The sequence below is a fragment of the Salminus brasiliensis genome, chromosome 24 (genome assembly GCF_030463535.1).
Source record: "Salminus brasiliensis chromosome 24, fSalBra1.hap2, whole genome shotgun sequence".
Lineage (NCBI taxonomy): Eukaryota > Metazoa > Chordata > Actinopteri > Characiformes > Bryconidae > Salminus > Salminus brasiliensis.
Genome location: NC_132901.1, coordinates 7,986,545 through 8,012,157, shown reverse-complemented (window position 1 = coordinate 8,012,157; position 25,613 = coordinate 7,986,545). Strand labels below are relative to the sequence as shown.

The window sequence follows — 25,613 nt, the reverse complement described above, 5'->3', positions numbered from 1 at the left end:
GTGCCTTTATTAAAGACTTCTATCAAGCGTTCTTCAAAACAAGACATTTTATCTAGTTGTGGAAGGAGATTATACAGTCTGGAGTATGTTATCGTTAGCATATTGTTGAAATGAAACCCAAGCCCAAACGAAAATCATCACGTAAGACACGTAATTACTTTTTAGATTTGTTGGTGCAGTTAACAATCATATTTAATGTGTATAAAATTACCCTAAATTAAGTTTCCATTTCATTGCCTGGCAGCATGAGAACTGGTAACCATGCTGGCTACTAAAATGCCCTGAACTGAAGTATGCTTCAATAGAAACATTTTTTAAAATGTACTTTAAAAAACACTAACCAAAATAACACCGCAATACAAATGATTTAGTAGACGTACTGGAGTTCACAACCATCTATCAAATGAAAAAAGCTGTTACATTCACACACATACACGAATAAATCTACGTAGTTAACGTTTGCATTTGCCTAGTTTGACCACACGATGGCATCCACGCTCCATCCATGACATATGTCTGCGTTCCCACAACAACGGTGGTCCTCTCCGGAATATACACTTAACTCCTTTACTGCGGCCCCACAGCTGGTCTCGCTTACTCTCTATGGAATCAAACTCATTTTGCATATGTATGAAACGTAGGTACCCAAAATCAAGCTCTCATTATATAAATATACACATACATTGCTCTCTGAAACTGTGCTTGCAGTTGTATAGTTTCACCACGCGGTGGGATCCACGCTCCATCCATGTCAAATGCCGTTTGTAATAGGCCAAAACCGGCCTAAACACTACATAGGGTAAAGTGTAGTGTTCTACTGAAGTAGCAGTGGCTTCAACTTTTTGCTGGGGTGAATGAACTGTTTCCAAACTATTAAATATGTATAATCATATTGATAGGTATTTAAAGAAACGTATTAATATGTATTAAAACACATGTTAAATATGGCGATTTTGATGTGAAATGTTGTACAAAACGTTATAATATATATATACATATATATTAGTTGTTGTTTTTTTTGCTAAACTTTACAACCACTGTCTTACGGCTGGTTTTGCTCGCGCAGCCCTATGGAACTTAGAAGCGCGCGCGCGTCATAATAGCCTTACATTATATAAACGCAACACCGAGGTGAGGCGGACATTTGCTGTTTCGGCGCGGACGCGGGTAGGTGGCTCTTAAAAGAGCCGTTGGGTATTTCAGGTTAACGTCGAAGCGCTCTGTTTAAGCGCGCTCTCCGCGAATACGGCGGGCCAGCTGGATGTCTTTAGGCATGATGGTGACTCTCTTGGCGTGGATAGCGCACAGGTTAGTATCTTCAAACAGACCCACCAAGTACGCCTCGCTAGCCTCCTGCAGGGCCATGACGGCGGAGCTCTGGAAGCGGAGATCAGTCTTGAAGTCCTGCGCGATCTCACGCACTAGCCGCTGGAAGGGCAGCTTACGGATCAGCAGCTCAGTAGATTTCTGGTAGCGGCGGATCTCCCTCAGAGCCACGGTGCCGGGCCTGTAACGGTGAGGCTTTTTCACGCCGCCGGTGGCTGGGGCGCTCTTGCGGGCAGCCTTGGTGGCGAGCTGCTTCCTCGGGGCCTTGCCACCGGTGGACTTACGAGCGGTCTGCTTGGTTCTTGCCATCGCGTTGAACTCTGCTCCTCTCGGGGAAAAGAAAGAGAATGAGTTCTTGCTCGCTTCACATGGCTTTTAAGCTTTCAAGCCGCTTGCCGCTCATTGGGCGTCTTGAAGTTGTCCGTTTCCCATTGGGCGGCCGGCAATGCGTCGGTGACACACTATTGGGCGTCTTCTTTTCAAACCTAAAAGCAAAACGGCGGGCTCCTGTAATACAAAACAACAAAGAAAAAAAAAAGCATTAAAAGAATATATAATAATAAGAACAATAATATGATCAAACTAATCAATGTACTGTACATTACAGCGAACATTAAACACACTGTGTGTGTGTGTGTGTGTGTGTGTGTGAGAGAGAGCGAGAGAATGTGTGTATACATGCACATATGCATAGGGTGTTGATCTCAGTACGTGAAATATATGAAAAAGGGCAATTGTGTATTGCATGGCAGTGTGTTTATATAATAACTCGGTTCATAAAGCTATTATTTTTTTATGCAGTTGGAAATCACGTGAAGAATATGTAGTGTTGTTTGTAAAGGAGCAGCACTTTTCTTAGAAAAAATGGGTGGCTCTTAAAAGAGCCTTTGTGTATAGATAAATCAACGGAGAGCGCCAATTTACTTTGTCTTCACAGTCTTCTCGGTCTTCTTAGGCAGCAGTACAGCCTGAATGTTGGGCAGCACACCACCTTGGGCGATAGTGACTCCTCCGAGCAGTTTGTTCAGCTCCTCGTCGTTACGAACAGCCAGCTGCAGGTGACGGGGGATAATACGGGTCTTCTTGTTGTCGCGGGCGGCGTTGCCAGCCAACTCGAGAATCTCAGCGGTGAGATACTCCAGGACGGCGGCCAAGTAGACGGGAGCGCCGGCGCCGACCCGCTCAGCGTAGTTGCCTTTACGCAGGAGCCTGTGCACACGGCCAACTGGGAACTGCAGTCCGGCGCGGGACGAACGAGTCTTAGCCTTGGCCCTAGCTTTACCACCGGTTTTGCCTCTTCCACTCATGATTCGCGTCAGTCGTGTTCGTTGAACAAAGCTGAAATAATGCACGCCGGCCAACGAGCGCCGTTGATATAGCAAAATCGCCTACGGTCCTATTGGCTAAAAGCTACGCGCACCAACAGCCAATCGCATTTCCGCCGTCAGACTCTAGCGTCCTCCCACCTCTGCTCGCTTTCCTACCCGACCCCCTCCTCCTCTCGTGCTGTGTGTCTGTGTGAGCGAGAGAGAGAAAGGAAGAAAGAAAACGGGTTAAAGAAAGAAACATTTACCCCCACTCGTGCCCCGCGTTTTCTTTCCCTTTCCCGCTCAAATGTAACACGTATGACCAAACCAAAAATATATATATATATATATTGATCATATATAATTATTGTGTGGGGAAACTAATGAGAGCTATTTTTGTGTTGAGTGTTTTTTTTTTTAACAATCAATTCATTATGCAGTAACGGGGGGAAAAAAGCTGTTTTTTTATGAAACTGTGGGTGGCTCTTAAAAGAGCCGTTGAATAGAGAAACAAGACATGAAGGTAAACGGCGTTACTGTTTACTTCTTCTTAGGGGCAGCCTTTTTCGCCTTCGCCGCCTTGGGCTTAGCTGCTTTAGGCTTGACCGTTTTGGCTTTCTTTGGGCTCTTGGTCGCCTTTTTGGGAGCCGCCGGCTTCTTGGCCTTCTTGGGGCTCTTCGCTGCCTTCTTAGCGGCCGCGACGGGCTTCTTGGCCTTCTTGGGGGATTTCTTAGCCGCAGTGGGTTTCTTGGCTGCTACCTTCTTGGGCTTCTTGGCCGCGGCTGGTTTCTTGGCGGCCGGCTTCTTAGCTTTAGGTGCCGGTTTCTTGGCGGCCGGCTTCTTCTTTGCCTCGGTCTGCTTCTTGTTAAGCTTGAAAGAGCCCGACGCGCCGGTGCCTTTGGTCTGCACCAGAGTGCCCTTGGTGACGAGGCTCTTGACGGCGAGCTTAACGCGTGAGTTGTTCTTCTCGACGTCGTAGCCGCCGGCAGCCAGGGCTTTCTTCAGGGCGGCGAGAGACACGCCGCTCCTCTCCTTGGAAGCCGAGACGGCCTTGACGATGAGCTCGCCCACGCTGGGGCCGGCTTTCTTGGGGCGGGCGGCGGCCTTCTTCTTGGGGGCCTTGGCGGGCGCCGAGGCGGCTGGGGCTGGAGCGACTTCTGCCATTGTTCTGCTTTGCTGTGAGCGCGAGTGAGCACAAACTGCTGCAGCGTTCTGTAGAACCTCCCGCTGCAGCGAGGGGGCCGGCCCTTAAAAGCCACATGAGAACGTTGTAGACTCAACTCGCTCGATGCCGCACAGCCGTGTGGCAGCGACAGTCTCGCACTTGTGTTTTCTCTCGGCGTTTGTCGAGCGAAATATGGGTGAAAGCTCAACTTGGCGAGCGTAGAAATGCTCTTTCGTCTCCGAGAGGCTCCACCGTGTGTTGAGAAGACGGGAAGGGCAGCGTAACGACGCCGCGTTTAATACGGCGCTCACCGAAGCGTGCCACGCTACCGGCGTGCCGAACGGGCGGCGGCGCATTTGGCGTGCTAATCGGTGGAAAACGGCGACAAAAGGTGCCACGAACTGGGCGAGTGTTATCCGGTGCGTTGGAGGAGAGCCTCGTCGAGAGCGTGCTGGGCATCCGAGACGTGGGTGCGTTGTTTTGCTCGTCGTGCAAGGCGACCTTGAGGAGTGTGTAAAGCACAGTGTTGCCGTGTGTGCGCAGTATGACTTCCACCGTCGATGCGTCTTTGTCACCGGCGCTTCCACACTCGGAACGGCTCTCCATAGGTCCCCTAATACGCACTCGTAACACACCCAATATACCATAGCCAAAAATCTCATACTAACCCTAACACAAAATAACTGCATACACCCCCCCAACCCTAAAACACAAAAAACAAAATAACAAAAAAAAAAGACAAAACTTATTCTAAACATAACATAAAACTATCATGCCCTTTTTCAAGCCTAATACAAAATAACTGCACCTTCACTCTAACCCCAATACAAAATAAACCCAAGCTCATTTAAACCCTAAAACCCCATTTTTCATTTTAACCCTAATAGAAAATAACCATTTTCTCTCTCCAACCCTAAATAAAATAACCCCATCCTTCCTCCAACCATTATACAAAATCACTCCATCCTCATTCGAACCCCTCACATGAAACAACTCAAATCTCATTCTTGTACTAAAACAAATTAACCCCATCCCTCCCTCTATCTCAATAAGCAACACACCAAATTATTATTTTTAAACTTTTACTTTCATTTAACCCATTCCATGCAGTCATGACCATTCTACTTAGATGTGCATTCCTCAGTAGGCCGAGGCCATGTGTATCCAAATCATCAGGCTGATGGCTAATGTTGAAACTTACTTTTACTGAACCTTCCTTTGTATCCTAAGGCAAAGGCTTAAACTCACCGTCACTTTAACTCAATCCACCTTCATCATAAAACTGAGGCCTTTGACCGCCATACTATTTTACTTACTCTACCCTCGTCCTTTTGCCTTGCTCCGACCCTCTACATCATAAGTCTAGCTCTGAACCTATTCTTGCTCGCTCGAATCTCACCATTAACCTAAGGCTTCAACCAAATTCATCTTTTAGTGAACCAAACCAAATAGTCCTAATACAAAATAACTCTGTCCTCCCTCTTAACCTAGTACAACATAACCTTAACATCATTCTAACCATGAAACCAAATAACCCCATCCGCCGTCTAACCCCAAAATAAAATAACCCATTTTCATTCATACTCTAATACAAACCCCACCACCTTCTCTCTCCAACCCTAAAATGAAATAACACCATCCTTCCTCCAACCATTATACAAAATCACTCCCCATCCTCATTCGAACCCCTCACATGAAACAACTCCAATCTCATTCTTGTCCTAAAACAAATTAACCCCATCCCTCCCTCTCTCAATAAGCAACACACCAAATTATTATTTTTAAACTTTTACTTTCATTTAACCCATTCCATGCAGTCATGACCATTCTACTTAGATGTGCATTCCTCAGTAGGCCGAGGCCATGTGTATCCAAATCATGAGGCTGATGGCTAATGTTGAAACTCACTTTTACTGAACCTTCCTTTGTATCCTAAGGCAAAGGCTTAAGCTCACCGTCACTTTAACTCAATCCACCTTCATCATAAAACTGAGGCCTTTGACCGCCATACTATTTTACTTACTCTACCCTCGTCCTTTTGCCTTGCTCCGACCCTCTACATCATAAGTCTAGCTCTGAACCTATTCTTGCTCACTCAAATCTCACCATAAACCTAAGGCTTTGAATAACTTCACCCTTCTGTGACCCAACAAAAAAAGCTTGTGGAGATACTCATTTCCTCTCTTTCCTAACCGTATGCCTGGTTATATATACTAGACAGCTTTCATTACAAAGATCAAGTGTATAGTTCTAGGCTTCAAGTCAACCCTAGTATGGTTTCCTGCCTTACTATTCCCCACCTGTAAGGCTGATCTCCTCTGGACTGGTCTTTCACAGGTGATGTGCAGCTTGATTTATCCCACTTAGCATTACAACCCCACGCCATACAGTTAGTATGGCACAGTATTTTAGTTTGCTGCTCTGCCCCTGAATCTTAGTATACTACACCAATTAAATGCAGACAAACAACTAAGTAAGTTGATTTACATACATACATACACTGAAGGGCATTCCTTTTACAATAATGGCTGCAGAAGCACTCATGGGGGAAAAAAAAAAAAATAATATTAATAATAATAATTAGTATTATAGCTTACCATCGGCGACTTTGTTCTTGAATAAAACTGCTCTTTCGAAGAAACCGTGGGTGGCTCTTAAAAGAGCCGTTGGGTTTGGATTACGCCGCTATCACCATTTACTTGGAGCTCGTGTACTTGGTGACGGCCTTTGTGCCCTCGGACACGGCGTGCTTGGCCAACTCACCGGGAAGGAGCAGACGCACAGCGGTCTGGATCTCCCTAGAGGTGATAGTAGAACGTTTGTTGTAATGAGCCAAACGGGAAGACTCACCGGCGATGCGCTCGAAGATGTCGTTCACGAACGAGTTCATGATGCCCATCGCTTTGGAGGAGATACCGGTATCAGGGTGGACCTGCTTCAGCACCTTGTACACGTAGATAGCATAGCTCTCCTTCCTGGACTTTCTGCGCTTCTTGCCTCCTTTCCCGGCCGTCTTGGTCACGGCTTTCTTGGATCCCTTCTTGGGCGCGGACTTAGCTGGCTCAGGCATACTGCTCCTCGTCGAGTAAGACTGAAGAATGAGGAGGAGGCGATAAGCTCCCACATTATTTAGACTCTGGCATTCTAATACAAGAAGGTACCGCCTTTAGAATGCCGTCGTACGACCATTGGACAACAATTGTCCGCTCGCTTCTTCCCAACCCCCCACACTCCCTTTTCCCCTCCCCTCCCTTTTCTCCTCCTCCCTTCCCCCTCCCCTGAGCAGCATTCTCTTTGTTCGCCTACCCGCGCATTTGTACCCACCGTGCAGGCGGCACATTATTTTTCGCCAAAGCGGTGTTGACGGCGATGTTCTGTATAATTCTGATTTAATCAACGCAAACGGGGTAAATGGAAAACAATATGTATTCTTATATAATAATCACATTATTATATAAGAATATAATGTCATATATATATATAAATATTATATATAAATTATGTTTTTTCCTCCTGAAAATGAGCTTCTTAACAAAGTAACCGGGAGATTCATAACCACCATCATTGACTTTATTGAAACAAACAAATATGATCAACTCTTTGTTCGCCTTCCCGCGCATTTTTAATCTACAGGGCTTAATCTGTTTTTCGCCACAGCGGCGTTGACGGCGACTATCAGGATTTATTAAGACGTATAGTTCTGATTTTACCAACGCATACGGGGGGGTGTAAAACAATACATATATACAAAGTAACATATATGTACTCTTCCCGTATATTACATTCTTAATACAGAGTATCCGGGAAACTGCCTTATTTGAAACAAACAAGCTAAGATTAGAAACAGGCTCTTTTGCTGGATTTGTGAGTGGCTCTTAAAAGAGCCGTTGGGTTTAGAGCTGTTCAGGCCGAGCGTTTAACCTCCGAATCCGTACAGAGTGCGTCCCTGGCGCTTCAGGGCGTACACCACATCCATAGCGGTGACGGTCTTTCTTTTGGCATGCTCAGTGTACGTGACTGCGTCCCTGATCACGTTTTCCAGGAACACTTTGAGCACACCGCGGGTCTCTTCGTAGATCAGACCGGAGATACGCTTGACGCCACCACGACGAGCCAGACGGCGAATAGCCGGCTTTGTGATACCCTGGATGTTATCGCGAAGCACTTTACGATGACGCTTGGCGCCTCCTTTTCCAAGGCCTTTGCCGCCCTTGCCTCTGCCGGACATCCTAGCTGCTTCTTTTCTCAGTCGACGAGAAGAGAATCTATGAAGCTGGAGCACCCGAGGCACGCCAATTATACCCCTCTATAGGACCTAAATGAAAGCAAGGGAACCGAGCGACGTCACAGTACATCAGCTCCGCCTCATACTCTGTACGTGTGCAGAACGCTTGTTTTGCTGTATAGCCACTGAGTGGGTAGCCATACAAAATACAGTCAACCAGAACTCCGTTCTCTCTGGATGTACTCATGTTCAAAATAACGCAGCACACTTTGGATCATGCATAACCTTCACTGTGAATACTTTAACTCAACATGATTTAGCTTTGAAACCTACAGCCTAGCTCCAGACCTGCTTGACCATATAATGACGAAGTAACCTAAACTGCAATTAAGAGCTAAAATCATTTCTGAAATAGATTGGTCTTATGGCGAAATCTTAAATAAATAAATAACTGAATAAATTCATACAATTCAGTGACCTAGGCATAAGATGAACTGTTTAGTGAGGCTGTGTATGAGCCTACTTTGAGTCACTGTAAGAAGTGGATAGGGGCCATGTGGCCTTTGTAAATAAACATTTATGCACTGTTTTCTAAAAATCAATTACTACAATAATAACGCCAAGTGTGTATATATATATATATATATATATATATAATCTTTCCGTGTTTTACCACAGGATGACACCCCATGCTCCATGCATGAAGTCTTCCTTCGTACACCTGGGGCGATCCTAAACCGCACTCCACTACTCCCTAGTGCACAGCGTTTTTTCGTGACACCGTGCACTCCATAGGGAGTAGTGAGCTGCTTGGGAATTGGACAGTGCAACTCCGGTTCTAATGTCATAGCTTTTTCTGAGCTTTTTTACTGTTTAACTATTGGCCAACGAGCGAAATTGCATTGTTTTTTTGTTTGTTCGTTTTTTCGGTTGACCGATGCCGTTTCGGCAACTAGCTAATAACGAAAATAATCTTTTGTAAACAAAACACTAGCTAGCAAGCTACACAGGCCGCCCAGCTCTGAAAACCAGAAGATACGCTGCTGGTAGCCGGGTTTAAGCACGACTGTTTCTCCCTCACTTGCTCCAAATAACAATATAGAGAACTACGCACGTGTCCGTAATATCGTTATTTTTGTGATTAATTTTTAGACACCTAGCCATCATGCTACTCTCCGAGGTGGCTTCTCGATTTCAACCACGGCAGTAAACGTATAAAATGTTGCTAGCTATATACACGGTTTCATAATAAAACCTGACTGACTCGAGCGAGTGTGTATTTATCTGACAGGTATTTACACTCGCTGGCGTAATGCTATTGTTTGTACCATCCGAGTTAGCTAGCATGCTAATCGCTATGTTAGCTCATGTGTGGACCTGAAAAAGCAAGTTAACTCAAATCACTCAACAGCCACAAATCACGGCTGTATTGCGTACTTTTATGCTACAACTCCGCATGTGGCACTGCACTGTGGTCAATAAATAATGACCCCTCATAATTAGGCTCATATTTGTGCTTTACTGTTTATGCTGGCCGAGTTAGCCACGCTGCTAATCGTTAAGCTGGCTCCAAGCTATGTACAACTCCACACATAGATCCAGCAACGGCAGTTCTACGTCGATTTGCTGTGACTGGGTGTACAACTTTAGGCTCTCCGCAAAATCGACTTATCGGATTTCAGTATCCACTTCATTTTTGGCAAGTTAGCAAACGTTATCGTGCCAACAGCGACACAACGGAGCTGACCAGGTCCAGTCTCCAGCTCACGCCTATTCCACAAAGCAACGCAAAGTGTAATGACTCACATGTCGTCATGTAAAGACGACGTTTCACATGTATGAACATTAAAAGTAGTTAACATAGGTCTTAACACGACAAATACCTCGGTCAGCCGTCCACTCCCCCCTGATGGCTGTCGCCATGTGCGCCTCGGTCTCGTATACAACAAAGTCACACTACATCACGCCATTCTAACGTGCGTAGCGATTATTTCACACACACACACGACAAGAGTACGTGTCCTCCCTCAATGCACCTGAATGCCTGAATAAATGACATAAATGGCTATTTAGTACTAGGGTTACGACCTTGCAAGCATAAAACAAGCACACACTGAGATCAGCCCACTACTGTACACCATGGCACACGGTTTACTTTTTACTGTGACTGGACGTGCAGTTATCGGATTTCATCATTAGATGAAGAGAGGGAGGGTGGTAGGTAGGAAGGTAGGTAGGTAGATAGATATGTATACATAGAGAGATAGACAGAGATAGAGAGAGAGAGACAGGCTCCATGACAACATATTGAACAAGTAAATCCACATACAAAGGGTTTGCAACGTTTAGAAAATACAACGCCAACAACCCAGTACAACAATAAATCAAATTCAAGAATTAAAGAGCCGGATCACATGAATGGTTGAATCAATAAAACACTGTACGTCATCTATACTTTTCGAAAACGTTCTAAAACAACACGTGATTAGTCCTAATACATGGCACGTGTGTCAATAGGCTGAACTTGTAGTTAGGCATCATGGGAATTGTAGTCCTTGATCTTGACACTACAGGATAAAGACACATTGTGTCATTGACACATTGACATAGACACACTTAAAGGAAGCATAGTGTTTTATAGATTCAACCAGTAATTTGTTCTTTTTTTCTTTGTCAACACATATTGCTCAAACACAAACCAGTACAGGGTTTGTATTTTCTGTCAGATTGAATAAGTATGCATCAAGCTCTCTCTCTCTCTCTCTCTCTCTCTCTCTCTCTCTCTCTCTCTCTCTCTCTCTCTCTCTCACACACACACACACACACACACCCACACACACACACACACACACACACACACACACACACACACACACACACACACACACAACCACCACCACTGACATATTTCTGCACATAAAATAAAACAAGGCCAACTTAAACTAAACCCACACCATTTGGATTCCTCAGGTTTTCACTATACATCTTCTAATAAATCTTCTTCTAAAGTCATATTGGTTAGCAGTTAGTGGAAGAGAAAGGAAGGAAATAAATTGTGGTGAACAAAGTAAGTGTAAAGCTCATGATGAAGTCAGGATGAGTGGTAGCAGTTCGGCTGGACCTACCTCTTAGGCTTCTGATGGAGTTTCAGGGCTAGGCCCTAAGACTATGTAGTTGCAGAACGTGAATGGAGTAGTGATGCCATCTGGTGGTCAGAATATGTATCTGCCAGGCCAGGTTCCATATATTTTCAGACGTATTCCCTCACAACATTCAACATGATATGACTTTAAACATTTGAACCTTGACATCACTAAACTACAGTTTTGGATCAATAAATCCAGGTGAAGATACTGAGATACCCAGTTACACTATACATGAGTTACATGAGGACAAAGTCAATACTGTGGTTTAAAAACACAAACATGACTTTTGGAGTCCTTTGTCTAGTTAGAACCCACACTGCAAGATAGATAGATAGACAGATAAATAAAATACATGTGAAAATGCATTTCAAACTAACTGCAGATGAAGGACAGTGCAGTTATGAAAAATAAGAAATGAAGTGGACAGATGACGATACATAAAAATTTAATAATAACACTGTATTATTAAGTAATAATAATAAAGTGTTAGTAGTGTCCAGGAGTGCAAATGTATAGGATGTACAGTAAAGTGTTAACACTGACATTGGCCATTAGAGAAGATCTTCACCAATGAGAAGTGAATGTAGGAATAATACTAACATGTCTCATACCCACACAATTAAATCTGTGCAAAAATAATTTTATTTGGCAAGGTTTTATCAGCTTATATTGAGGTTAACATAATAATCATAAATCAATAAAGAACACCGCTCATCTGCTATCAAGACCTGACTAAGGAGCTAGAGGCCAGTGGAGCAAAGCTACAATTACGAAAAGCATACGCACCATCGGTGCAAAAAAATCTTTAGTTAGGCATCATGGGAATTGTAGTCGTTAATCTAATACACTACAAGTTAAAGATATAGTGTCCACAGAGACATTTAAAGAAAGAAAGAACAAACACAAATCGAATAAATGGTATATTATTGCATACAAGGGAAAAGCTCCTAATGAGGCCAACTAAAACTACATGTTTACCCCTTGGATTTCTCAGGCTCGCTTTACATCTTCTAATAAAAGTCATGCTAGATTAGATAAACACAGAGGGAGTTAATGTTGCTTTAAGTAATGTTGCTTTTATCATATGTTGCAGTTAGTGGATGATAAAGAAATATGGAAAGACATTGTGGTAAGCAAAGTAAGTGTAGAGCTCATGATGAAGTCAGGGTGAGGGGAAGCAGTTTGGCTAGACCTACCCCTTAGGCTTCTGATGGAGTTTCAGGGCTAAGCTTTAAGTCTGTTGTCGTAGTACGTGAATGGAGCGTGGATGCCATCTGGTGGTCAAAATGTAAATCTGCAAAATATAAAACAATTCATCTTTTTTTTTAGTTTTTTTTTTTCTTGGTCCACAGAGACATTTAAAGAAGCAAAATCAGAAAGAAGAGAAAGAGTTCAATTTGAGAAGCACAAAAAAGCTAATTCACAAGTGAGTACGGCTGGCTTTTGATACACTTTTGTTAGCACTTTTGTATTCATTTGTTACTTACCTATGCCTTGAAGAAAGTCTCTGACCTAAACCTGGCAGGTTAAAATGATTTTTTGCACCGATGGTGCGTATGCTTTTCGTAATTGTAGCTTTGCTCCACTGGCCTCTAGCTCCTTAGTCAGGTCTTGATAGCAGATGAGCGGTGTTCTTTATTGATTTATGATTATTATGTTAACCTCAATATAAGCTGATGCATACATACATACACATAACCATACAGCATAGAATTTAAGGGCTCTAAAGGGGGAGGGGAAAAACGTCATTCATAGAATTGCACTACTCTACAGTTTGTCTCAATGGCTTATAGTAGTGAGCGAATTGTTGGCTTTTTACCTAACTGATAAAAAAGTGCCTTAAATAAAGAATGCTTCTATCAAGGATTCTTTATCTAAAGCCATTTGATCGAGTTGTGGAAGGAGGTAATACAGTCTGGAGTAAAAAAAATTTCTGTCCTACTTTATCATTAGCATATTGTTAAAACCCAAACAAAAATCATCCCGCAAGACATGTAATGACTTTTTAGATGTATTGGTGCAGTTAACAATCATATTTAATGTGTATAAAAATTGCAGTGCCCTAAATTAAGTTTTCATTGCCTGGTAGCATGACAACTGGTTATCATGCTGGCTACTAAAATGCCCAAATGTTCCTTGGTAGATCTTAGTAGACTTACTGGAGTTCACAACCATCTGTCATATGTAAAAGCTGTAACATTCACACACATACACGTATACATCTATGTTTTTAGCGTTTGCATTTGCGAGTTTGACCACACGATGGCATCCACGGTCCATTCATGACATATATCCACGATACCAAAACAACGGTGACGTTTGCAATAGGGCACTTCCTAAATCCCTTACACTGTATACACTACACAGAAGTGCACTTCTCTAGTCAAGTCTTTTAGGCTTCTGATGGAGTTTCAGGGCTAAGCTTTAAGTCTGTGGTCATAGTACGTAAATGGAGCGTGGATGCCATCGTGTGGTCAAAATGTAAAACAATTAATCTTTTTTTTTTGGTCCACAGAGACGTTTAAAGAAGCAAAATCAAAAAAGCGAATTCACAAGTGAGTACGGCTGGCTTTTCATTCACTTTTGTTAGCACTTTTGTATTCATTTGTTACTTACCTATGCCTTGAATGATTAAAATTATTATTTATTTTTTTTTGCACCAATTTGAGGGTGCGTATGCTTTTCCATATTTTAGCTTTGCTCCACTGGCCTCCAGCTCCTCGGTCAGGTCTTGATAGCAGATGAGCGGTGTTTTTTACTGATTTATGATTATTATGGTAACCTCAATATAAGCTAATACACAGAGTTTAAGGGCTCTAAAGAAAAGGAAATAAAGGTCCTACATAGAAGTGCACTACTCTATAGTTTGTCTCAATGGCTTCTAGCAGTGAGTAAATTGGTGGCTTTTTACATAACTGCATGCTGTTTGGTTGTCATGATGGCTAATAAAGTGCCTTTATTAAAGACTTCTATCAAGCGTTCTTCAAAACAAGACATTTTATCTAGTTGTGGAAGGAGATTATACAGTCTGGAGTATGTTATCGTTAGCATATTGTTGAAATGAAACCCAAGCCCAAACGAAAATCATCACGTAAGACACGTAATTACTTTTTAGATTTGTTGGTGCAGTTAACAATCATATTTAATGTGTATAAAATTACCCTAAATTAAGTTTCCATTTCATTGCCTGGCAGCATGAGAACTGGTAACCATGCTGGCTACTAAAATGCCCTGAACTGAAGTATGCTTCAATAGAAACATTTTTTAAAATGTACTTTAAAAAACACTAACCAAAATAACACCGCAATACAAATGATTTAGTAGACGTACTGGAGTTCACAACCATCTATCAAATGAAAAAAGCTGTTACATTCACACACATACACGAATAAATCTACGTAGTTAACGTTTGCATTTGCCTAGTTTGACCACACGATGGCATCCACGCTCCATCCATGACATATGTCTGCGTTCCCACAACAACGGTGGTCCTCTCCGGAATATACACTTAACTCCTTTACTGCGGCCCCACAGCTGGTCTCGCTTACTCTCTATGGAATCAAACTCATTTTGCATATGTATGAAACGTAGGTACCCAAAATCAAGCTCTCATTATATAAATATACACATACATTGCTCTCTGAAACTGTGCTTGCAGTTGTATAGTTTCACCACGCGGTGGGATCCACGCTCCATCCATGTCAAATGCCGTTTGTAATAGGCCAAAACCGGCCTAAACACTACATAGGGTAAAGTGTAGTGTTCTACTGAAGTAGCAGTGGCTTCAACTTTTTGCTGGGGTGAATGAACTGTTTCCAAACTATTAAATATGTATAATCATATTGATAGGTATTTAAAGAAACGTATTAATATGTATTAAAACACATGTTAAATATGGCGATTTTGATGTGAAATGTTGTACAAAACGTTATAATATATATATACATATATATTAGTTGTTGTTTTTTTTGCTAAACTTTACAACCACTGTCTTACGGCTGGTTTTGCTCGCGCAGCCCTATGGAACTTAGAAGCGCGCGCGCGTCATAATAGCCTTACATTATATAAACGCAACACCGAGGTGAGGCGGACATTTGCTGTTTCGGCGCGGACGCGGGTAGGTGGCTCTTAAAAGAGCCGTTGGGTATTTCAGGTAAACGTCGAAGCGCTCTGTTTAAGCGCGCTCTCCGCGAATACGGCGGGCCAGCTGGATGTCTTTAGGCATGATGGTGACTCTCTTGGCGTGGATAGCGCACAGGTTAGTATCTTCAAACAGACCCACCAAGTACGCCTCGCTAGCCTCCTGCAGGGCCATGACGGCGGAGCTCTGGAAGCGGAGATCAGTCTTGAAGTCCTGCGCGATCTCACGCACTAGCCGCTGGAAGGGCAGCTTACGGATCAGCAGCTCAGTAGATTTCTGGTAGCGGCGGATCTCCCTCAGAGCCACGGTGCCGGGCCTGTAACGGTGAGGCTTTTTCACGCCGCCGGTGGCTGGGGCGCTCTTGCGGGCAGCCTTGGTGGCGAGCTGCTTCCTCGGGGCCTTGCCACCGGTGGACTTACGAGCGGTCTGCTTGGTTCTTGCCATCGCGTTGAACTCTGCTCCTCTCGGGGAAAAGAAAGAGAATGAGTTCTTGCTCGCTTCACATGGCTTTTAAGCTTTCAAGCCGCTTGCCGCTCATTGGGCGTCTTGAAGTTGTCCGTTTCCCATTGGGAAATAATTTATATATAAATTATGTTTTTTCCTCCTGAAAATGAGCTTCTTAACAAAGTAACCGGGAGATTCATAACCACCATCATTGACTTTATTGAAACAAACAAATATGATCAACTCTTTGTTCGCCTTCCCGCGCATTTTTAATCTACAGGGCTTAATCTGTTTTTCGCCACAGCGGCGTTGACGGCGACTATCAGGATTTATTAAGACGTATAGTTCTGATTTTACCAACGCATACGGGGGGGTGTAAAACAATACATATATACAAAGTAACATATATGTACTCTTCCCGTATATTACATTCTTAATACAGAGTATCCGGGAAACTGCCTTATTTGAAACAAACAAGCTAAGATTAGAAACAGGCTCTTTTGCTGGATTTGTGAGTGGCTCTTAAAAGAGCCGTTGGGTTTAGAGCTGTTCAGGCCGAGCGTTTAACCTCCGAATCCGTACAGAGTGCGTCCCTGGCGCTTCAGGGCGTACACCACATCCATAGCGGTGACGGTCTTTCTTTTGGCATGCTCAGTGTACGTGACTGCGTCCCTGATCACGTTTTCCAGGAACACTTTGAGCACACCGCGGGTCTCTTCGTAGATCAGACCGGAGATACGCTTGACGCCACCACGACGAGCCAGACGGCGAATAGCCGGCTTTGTGATACCCTGGATGTTATCGCGAAGCACTTTACGATGACGCTTGGCGCCTCCTTTTCCAAGGCCTTTGCCGCCCTTGCCTCTGCCGGACATCCTAGCTGCTTCTTTTCTCAGTCGACGAGAAGAGAATCTATGAAGCTGGAGCACCCGAGGCACGCCAATTATACCCCTCTATAGGACCTAAATGAAAGCAAGGGAACCGAGCGACGTCACAGTACATCAGCTCCGCCTCATACTCTGTACGTGTGCAGAACGCTTGTTTTGCTGTATAGCCACTGAGTGGGTAGCCATACAAAATACAGTCAACCAGAACTCCGTTCTCTCTGGATGTACTCATGTTCAAAATAACGCAGCACACTTTGGATCATGCATAACCTTCACTGTGAATACTTTAACTCAACATGATTTAGCTTTGAAACCTACAGCCTAGCTCCAGACCTGCTTGACCATATAATGACGAAGTAACCTAAACTGCAATTAAGAGCTAAAATCATTTCTGAAATAGATTGGTCTTATGGCGAAATCTTAAATAAATAAATAACTGAATAAATTCATACAATTCAGTGACCTAGGCATAAGATGAACTGTTTAGTGAGGCTGTGTATGAGCCTACTTTGAGTCACTGTAAGAAGTGGATAGGGGCCATGTGGCCTTTGTAAATAAACATTTATGCACTGTTTTCTAAAAATCAATTACTACAATAATAACGCCAAGTGTGTATATATATATATATATATATATATATATAATCTTTCCGTGTTTTACCACAGGATGACACCCCATGCTCCATGCATGAAGTCTTCCTTCGTACACCTGGGGCGATCCTAAACCGCACTCCACTACTCCCTAGTGCACAGCGTTTTTTCGTGACACCGTGCACTCCATAGGGAGTAGTGAGCTGCTTGGGAATTGGACAGTGCAACTCCGGTTCTAATGTCATAGCTTTTTCTGAGCTTTTTTACTGTTTAACTATTGGCCAACGAGCGAAATTGCATTGTTTTTTTGTTTGTTCGTTTTTTCGGTTGACCGATGCCGTTTCGGCAACTAGCTAATAACGAAAATAATCTTTTGTAAACAAAACACTAGCTAGCAAGCTACACAGGCCGCCCAGCTCTGAAAACCAGAAGATACGCTGCTGGTAGCCGGGTTTAAGCACGACTGTTTCTCCCTCACTTGCTCCAAATAACAATATAGAGAACTACGCACGTGTCCGTAATATCGTTATTTTTGTGATTAATTTTTAGACACCTAGCCATCATGCTACTCTCCGAGGTGGCTTCTCGATTTCAACCACGGCAGTAAACGTATAAAATGTTGCTAGCTATATACACGGTTTCATAATAAAACCTGACTGACTCGAGCGAGTGTGTATTTATCTGACAGGTATTTACACTCGCTGGCGTAATGCTATTGTTTGTACCATCCGAGTTAGCTAGCATGCTAATCGCTATGTTAGCTCATGTGTGGACCTGAAAAAGCAAGTTAACTCAAATCACTCAACAGCCACAAATCACGGCTGTATTGCGTACTTTTATGCTACAACTCCGCATGTGGCACTGCACTGTGGTCAATAAATAATGACCCCTCATAATTAGGCTCATATTTGTGCTTTACTGTTTATGCTGGCCGAGTTAGCCACGCTGCTAATCGTTAAGCTGGCTCCAAGCTATGTACAACTCCACACATAGATCCAGCAACGGCAGTTCTACGTCGATTTGCTGTGACTGGGTGTACAACTTTAGGCTCTCCGCAAAATCGACTTATCGGATTTCAGTATCCACTTCATTTTTGGCAAGTTAGCAAACGTTATCGTGCCAACAGCGACACAACGGAGCTGACCAGGTCCAGTCTCCAGCTCACGCCTATTCCACAAAGCAACGCAAAGTGTAATGACTCACATGTCGTCATGTAAAGACGACGTTTCACATGTATGAACATTAAAAGTAGTTAACATAGGTCTTAACACGACAAATACCTCGGTCAGCCGTCCACTCCCCCCTGATGGCTGTCGCCATGTGCGCCTCGGTCTCGTATACAACAAAGTCACACTACATCACGCCATTCTAACGTGCGTAGCGATTATTTCACACACACACACGACAAGAGTACGTGTCCTCCCTCAATGCACCTGAATGCCTGAATAAATGACATAAATGGCTATTTAGTACTAGGGTTACGACCTTGCAAGCATAAAACAAGCACACACTGAGATCAGCCCACTACTGTACACCATGGCACACGGTTTACTTTTTACTGTGACTGGACGTGCAGTTATCGGATTTCATCATTAGATGAAGAGAGGGAGGGTGGTAGGTAGGAAGGTAGGTAGGTAGATAGATATGTATACATAGAGAGATAGACAGAGATAGAGAGAGAGAGACAGGCTCCATGACAACATATTGAACAAGTAAATCCACATACAAAGGGTTTGCAACGTTTAGAAAATACAACGCCAACAACCCAGTACAACAATAAATCAAATTCAAGAATTAAAGAGCCGGATCACATGAATGGTTGAATCAATAAAACACTGTACGTCATCTATACTTTTCGAAAACGTTCTAAAACAACACGTGATTAGTCCTAATACATGGCACGTGTGTCAATAGGCTGAACTTGTAGTTAGGCATCATGGGAATTGTAGTCCTTGATCTTGACACTACAGGATAAAGACACATTGTGTCATTGACACATTGACATAGACACACTTAAAGGAAGCATAGTGTTTTATAGATTCAACCAGTAATTTGTTCTTTTTTTCTTTGTCAACACATATTGCTCAAACACAAACCAGTACAGGGTTTGTATTTTCTGTCAGATTGAATAAGTATGCATCAAGCTCTCTCTCTCTCTCTCTCTCTCTCTCTCTCTCTCTCTCTCTCTCTCTCTCTCTCTCTCTCACACACACACACACACACACACCCACACACACACACACACACACACACACACACACACACACACACACACACACACACAACCACCACCACTGACATATTTCTGCACATAAAATAAAACAAGGCCAACTTAAACTAAACCCACACCATTTGGATTCCTCAGGTTTTCACTATACATCTTCTAATAAATCTTCTTCTAAAGTCATATTGGTTAGCAGTTAGTGGAAGAGAAAGGAAGGAAATAAATTGTGGTGAACAAAGTAAGTGTAAAGCTCATGATGAAGTCAGGATGAGTGGTAGCAGTTCGGCTGGACCTACCTCTTAGGCTTCTGATGGAGTTTCAGGGCTAGGCCCTAAGACTATGTAGTTGCAGAACGTGAATGGAGTAGTGATGCCATCTGGTGGTCAGAATATGTATCTGCCAGGCCAGGTTCCATATATTTTCAGACGTATTCCCTCACAACATTCAACATGATATGACTTTAAACATTTGAACCTTGACATCACTAAACTACAGTTTTGGATCAATAAATCCAGGTGAAGATACTGAGATACCCAGTTACACTATACATGAGTTACATGAGGACAAAGTCAATACTGTGGTTTAAAAACACAAACATGACTTTTGGAGTCCTTTGTCTAGTTAGAACCCACACTGCAAGATAGATAGATAGACAGATAAATAAAATACATGTGAAAATGCATTTCAAACTAACTGCAGATGAAGGACAGTGCAGTTATGAAAAATAAGAAATGAAGTGGACAGATGACGATACATAAAAATTTAATAATAACACTGTATTATTAAGTAATAATAATAAAGTGTTAGTAGTGTCCAGGAGTGCAAATGTATAGGATGTACAGTAAAGTGTTAACACTGACATTGGCCATTAGAGAAGATCTTCACCAATGAGAAGTGAATGTAGGAATAATACTAACATGTCTCATACCCACACAATTAAATCTGTGCAAAAATAATTTTATTTGGCAAGGTTTTATCAGCTTATATTGAGGTTAACATAATAATCATAAATCAATAAAGAACACCGCTCATCTGCTATCAAGACCTGACTAAGGAGCTAGAGGCCAGTGGAGCAAAGCTACAATTACGAAAAGCATACGCACCATCGGTGCAAAAAAATCTTTAGTTAGGCATCATGGGAATTGTAGTCGTTAATCTAATACACTACAAGTTAAAGATATAGTGTCCACAGAGACATTTAAAGAAAGAAAGAACAAACACAAATCGAATAAATGGTATATTATTGCATACAAGGGAAAAGCTCCTAATGAGGCCAACTAAAACTACATGTTTACCCCTTGGATTTCTCAGGCTCGCTTTACATCTTCTAATAAAAGTCATGCTAGATTAGATAAACACAGAGGGAGTTAATGTTGCTTTAAGTAATGTTGCTTTTATCATATGTTGCAGTTAGTGGATGATAAAGAAATATGGAAAGACATTGTGGTAAGCAAAGTAAGTGTAGAGCTCATGATGAAGTCAGGGTGAGGGGAAGCAGTTTGGCTAGACCTACCCCTTAGGCTTCTGATGGAGTTTCAGGGCTAAGCTTTAAGTCTGTTGTCGTAGTACGTGAATGGAGCGTGGATGCCATCTGGTGGTCAAAATGTAAATCTGCAAAATATAAAACAATTCATCTTTTTTTTTAGTTTTTTTTTTTCTTGGTCCACAGAGACATTTAAAGAAGCAAAATCAGAAAGAAGAGAAAGAGTTCAATTTGAGAAGCACAAAAAAGCTAATTCACAAGTGAGTACGGCTGGCTTTTGATACACTTTTGTTAGCACTTTTGTATTCATTTGTTACTTACCTATGCCTTGAAGAAAGTCTCTGACCTAAACCTGGCAGGTTAAAATGATTTTTTGCACCGATGGTGCGTATGCTTTTCGTAATTGTAGCTTTGCTCCACTGGCCTCTAGCTCCTTAGTCAGGTCTTGATAGCAGATGAGCGGTGTTCTTTATTGATTTATGATTATTATGTTAACCTCAATATAAGCTGATGCATACATACATACACATAACCATACAGCATAGAATTTAAGGGCTCTAAAGGGGGAGGGGAAAAACGTCATTCATAGAATTGCACTACTCTACAGTTTGTCTCAATGGCTTATAGTAGTGAGCGAATTGTTGGCTTTTTACCTAACTGATAAAAAAGTGCCTTAAATAAAGAATGCTTCTATCAAGGATTCTTTATCTAAAGCCATTTGATCGAGTTGTGGAAGGAGGTAATACAGTCTGGAGTAAAAAAAATTTCTGTCCTACTTTATCATTAGCATATTGTTAAAACCCAAACAAAAATCATCCCGCAAGACATGTAATGACTTTTTAGATGTATTGGTGCAGTTAACAATCATATTTAATGTGTATAAAAATTGCAGTGCCCTAAATTAAGTTTTCATTGCCTGGTAGCATGACAACTGGTTATCATGCTGGCTACTAAAATGCCCAAATGTTCCTTGGTAGATCTTAGTAGACTTACTGGAGTTCACAACCATCTGTCATATGTAAAAGCTGTAACATTCACACACATACACGTATACATCTATGTTTTTAGCGTTTGCATTTGCGAGTTTGACCACACGATGGCATCCACGGTCCATTCATGACATATATCCACGATACCAAAACAACGGTGACGTTTGCAATAGGGCACTTCCTAAATCCCTTACACTGTATACACTACACAGAAGTGCACTTCTCTAGTCAAGTCTTTTAGGCTTCTGATGGAGTTTCAGGGCTAAGCTTTAAGTCTGTGGTCATAGTACGTAAATGGAGCGTGGAGGCCATCGTGTGGTCAAAATGTAAAACAATTAATCTTTTTTTTTTGGTCCACAGAGACGTTTAAAGAAGCAAAATCAAAAAAGCGAATTCACAAGTGAGTACGGCTGGCTTTTCATTCACTTTTGTTAGCACTTTTGTATTCATTTGTTACTTACCTATGCCTTGAATGATTAAAATTATTATTTATTTTTTTTTGCACCAATTTGAGGGTGCGTATGCTTTTCCATATTTTAGCTTTGCTCCACTGGCCTCCAGCTCCTCGGTCAGGTCTTGATAGCAGATGAGCGGTGTTTTTTACTGATTTATGATTATTATGGTAACCTCAATATAAGCTAATACACAGAGTTTAAGGGCTCTAAAGAAAAGGAAATAAAGGTCCTACATAGAAGTGCACTACTCTATAGTTTGTCTCAATGGCTTCTAGCAGTGAGTAAATTGGTGGCTTTTTACATAACTGCATGCTGTTTGGTTGTCATGATGGCTAATAAAGTGCCTTTATTAAAGACTTCTATCAAGCGTTCTTCAAAACAAGACATTTTATCTAGTTGTGGAAGGAGATTATACAGTCTGGAGTATGTTATCGTTAGCATATTGTTGAAATGAAACCCAAGCCCAAACGAAAATCATCACGTAAGACACGTAATTACTTTTTAGATTTGTTGGTGCAGTTAACAATCATATTTAATGTGTATAAAATTACCCTAAATTAAGTTTCCATTTCATTGCCTGGCAGCATGAGAACTGGTAACCATGCTGGCTACTAAAATGCCCTGAACTGAAGTATGCTTCAATAGAAACATTTTTTAAAATGTACTTTAAAAAACACTAACCAAAATAACACCGCAATACAAATGATTTAGTAGACGTACTGGAGTTCACAACCATCTATCAAATGAAAAAAGCTGTTACATTCACACACATACACGAATAAATCTACGTAGTTAACGTTTGCATTTGCCTAGTTTGACCACACGATGGCATCCACGCTCCATCCATGACATATGTCTGCGTTCCCACAACAACGGTGGTCCTCTCCGGAATATACACTTAACTCCTTTACTGCGGCCCCACAGCTGGTCTCGCTTACTCTCTATGGAATCAAACTCATTTTGCATATGTATGAAACGTAGGTACCCAAAATCAAGCTCTCATTATATAAATATACACATACATTGCTCTCTGAAACTGTGCTTGCAGTTGTATAGTTTCACCACGCGGTGGGATCCACGCTCCATCCATGTCAAATGCCGTTTGTAATAGGCCAAAACCGGCCTAAACACTACATAGGGTAAAGTGTAGTGTTCTACTGAAGTAGCAGTGGCTTCAACTTTTTGCTGGGGTGAATGAACTGTTTCCAAACTATTAAATATGTATAATCATATTGATAGGTATTTAAAGAAACGTATTAATATGTATTAAAACACATGTTAAATATGGCGATTTTGATGTGAAATGTTGTACAAAACGTTATAATATATATATACATATATATTAGTTGTTGTTTTTTTTGCTAAACTTTACAACCACTGTCTTACGGCTGGTTTTGCTCGCGCAGCCCTATGGAACTTAGAAGCGCGCGCGCGTCATAATAGCCTTACATTATATAAACGCAACACCGAGGTGAGGCGGACATTTGCTGTTTCGGCGCGGACGCGGGTAGGTGGCTCTTAAAAGAGCCGTTGGGTATTTCAGGTAAACGTCGAAGCGCTCTGTTTAAGCGCGCTCTCCGCGAATACGGCGGGCCAGCTGGATGTCTTTAGGCATGATGGTGACTCTCTTGGCGTGGATAGCGCACAGGTTAGTATCTTCAAACAGACCCACCAAGTACGCCTCGCTAGCCTCCTGCAGGGCCATGACGGCGGAGCTCTGGAAGCGGAGATCAGTCTTGAAGTCCTGCGCGATCTCACGCACTAGCCGCTGGAAGGGCAGCTTACGGATCAGCAGCTCAGTAGATTTCTGGTAGCGGCGGATCTCCCTCAGAGCCACGGTGCCGGGCCTGTAACGGTGAGGCTTTTTCACGCCGCCGGTGGCTGGGGCGCTCTTGCGGGCAGCCTTGGTGGCGAGCTGCTTCCTCGGGGCCTTGCCACCGGTGGACTTACGAGCGGTCTGCTTGGTTCTTGCCATCGCGTTGAACTCTGCTCCTCTCGGGGAAAAGAAAGAGAATGAGTTCTTGCTCGCTTCACATGGCTTTTAAGCTTTCAAGCCGCTTGCCGCTCATTGGGCGTCTTGAAGTTGTCCGTTTCCCATTGGGCGGCCGGCAATGCGTCGGTGACACACTATTGGGCGTCTTCTTTTCAAACCTAAAAGCAAAACGGCGGGCTCCTGTAATACAAAACAACAAAGAAAAAAAAAGCATTAAAAGAATATATAATAATAAGAACAATAATATGATCAAACTAATCAATGTACTGTACATTACAGCGAACATTAAACACACTGTGTGTGTGTGTGTGTGTGTGTGTGTGTGAGAGAGAGCGAGAGAATGTGTGTATACATGCACATATGCATAGGGTGTTGATCTCAGTACGTGAAATATATGAAAAAGGGCAATTGTGTATTGCATGGCAGTGTGTTTATATAATAACTCGGTTCATAAAGCTGTTATTTTTTTATGCAGTTGGAAATCACGTGAAGAATATGTAGTGTTGTTTGTAAAGGAGCAGCACTTTTCTTAGAAAAAATGGGTGGCTCTTAAAAGAGCCTTTGTGTATAGATAAATCAACGGAGAGCGCCAATTCACTTTGTCTTCACAGTCTTCTCGGTCTTCTTAGGCAGCAGTACAGCCTGAATGTTGGGCAGCACACCACCTTGGGCGATAGTGACTCCTCCGAGCAGTTTGTTCAGCTCCTCGTCGTTACGAACAGCCAGCTGCAGGTGACGGGGGATAATACGGGTCTTCTTGTTGTCGCGGGCGGCGTTGCCAGCCAACTCGAGAATCTCAGCGGTGAGATACTCCAGGACGGCGGCCAAGTAGACGGGAGCGCCGGCGCCGACCCGCTCAGCGTAGTTGCCTTTACGCAGGAGCCTGTGCACACGGCCAACTGGGAACTGCAGTCCGGCGCGGGACGAACGAGTCTTAGCCTTGGCCCTAGCTTTACCACCGGTTTTGCCTCTTCCACTCATGATTCGCGTCAGTCGTGTTCGTCGAACAAAGCTGAAATAATGCACGCCGGCCAACGAGCGCCGTTGATATAGCAAAATCGCCTACGGTCCTATTGGCTAAAAGCTACGCGCACCAACAGCCAATCGCATTTCCGCCGTCAGACTCTAGCGTCCTCCCACCTCTGCTCGCTTTCCTACCCGACCCCCTCCTCCTCTCGTGCTGTGTGTCTGTGTGAGCGAGAGAGAGAAAGGAAGAAAGAAAACGGGTTAAAGAAAGA

General features: G+C 42.8%; 8 protein-coding genes across 8 annotated transcripts; all 8 read right to left on the bottom strand.

Annotated features, from left to right (window-relative positions):
• Positions 1 to 1,224: 1,224 nt before the first annotated feature.
• LOC140547170 (histone H3) lies at positions 1,225 to 5,046 on the bottom strand. Its single transcript, XM_072670758.1, has 3 exons — positions 5,027 to 5,046; positions 1,932 to 1,993; positions 1,225 to 1,649 (listed from the first exon to the last, which is right to left on the bottom strand). The coding sequence occupies exon 3, from the start codon at positions 1,633 to 1,635 to the stop codon at positions 1,225 to 1,227; it is 411 nt and encodes a 136-aa protein (XP_072526859.1). The 5' UTR covers positions 1,636 to 1,649; positions 1,932 to 1,993; positions 5,027 to 5,046.
• LOC140547169 (uncharacterized) lies at positions 2,247 to 25,356 on the bottom strand. Its single transcript, XM_072670757.1, has 2 exons — positions 24,974 to 25,356; positions 2,247 to 2,664 (listed from the first exon to the last, which is right to left on the bottom strand). Exons 1-2 carry the CDS (start codon positions 25,354 to 25,356, stop codon positions 2,247 to 2,249), a joined length of 801 nt encoding a protein of 266 aa, XP_072526858.1.
• Positions 3,174 to 3,797, bottom strand: LOC140547017 (histone H1-like). Its single transcript, XM_072670503.1, has one exon. It carries the CDS (start codon positions 3,795 to 3,797, stop codon positions 3,174 to 3,176), a length of 624 nt encoding a protein of 207 aa, XP_072526604.1.
• LOC140546755 (histone H2B) lies at positions 6,494 to 6,868 on the bottom strand. The gene has a single exon (XM_072670148.1). The coding sequence runs from the start codon at positions 6,866 to 6,868 to the stop codon at positions 6,494 to 6,496; it is 375 nt and encodes a 124-aa protein (XP_072526249.1).
• Positions 7,715 to 8,026, bottom strand: LOC140546988 (histone H4). The gene has a single exon (XM_072670474.1). The coding sequence runs from the start codon at positions 8,024 to 8,026 to the stop codon at positions 7,715 to 7,717; it is 312 nt and encodes a 103-aa protein (XP_072526575.1).
• Positions 15,344 to 15,763, bottom strand: LOC140546790 (histone H3). The gene has a single exon (XM_072670191.1). It carries the CDS (start codon positions 15,752 to 15,754, stop codon positions 15,344 to 15,346), a length of 411 nt encoding a protein of 136 aa, XP_072526292.1. The 5' UTR covers positions 15,755 to 15,763.
• Positions 16,318 to 16,629, bottom strand: LOC140546789 (histone H4). The gene has a single exon (XM_072670190.1). The coding sequence runs from the start codon at positions 16,627 to 16,629 to the stop codon at positions 16,318 to 16,320; it is 312 nt and encodes a 103-aa protein (XP_072526291.1).
• Positions 23,947 to 24,701, bottom strand: LOC140546833 (histone H3). The gene is made up of 2 exons (XM_072670251.1): positions 24,653 to 24,701; positions 23,947 to 24,371 (listed from the first exon to the last, which is right to left on the bottom strand). The coding sequence occupies exon 2, from the start codon at positions 24,355 to 24,357 to the stop codon at positions 23,947 to 23,949; it is 411 nt and encodes a 136-aa protein (XP_072526352.1). The 5' UTR covers positions 24,358 to 24,371; positions 24,653 to 24,701.
• Positions 25,357 to 25,613: the final 257 nt, after the last annotated feature.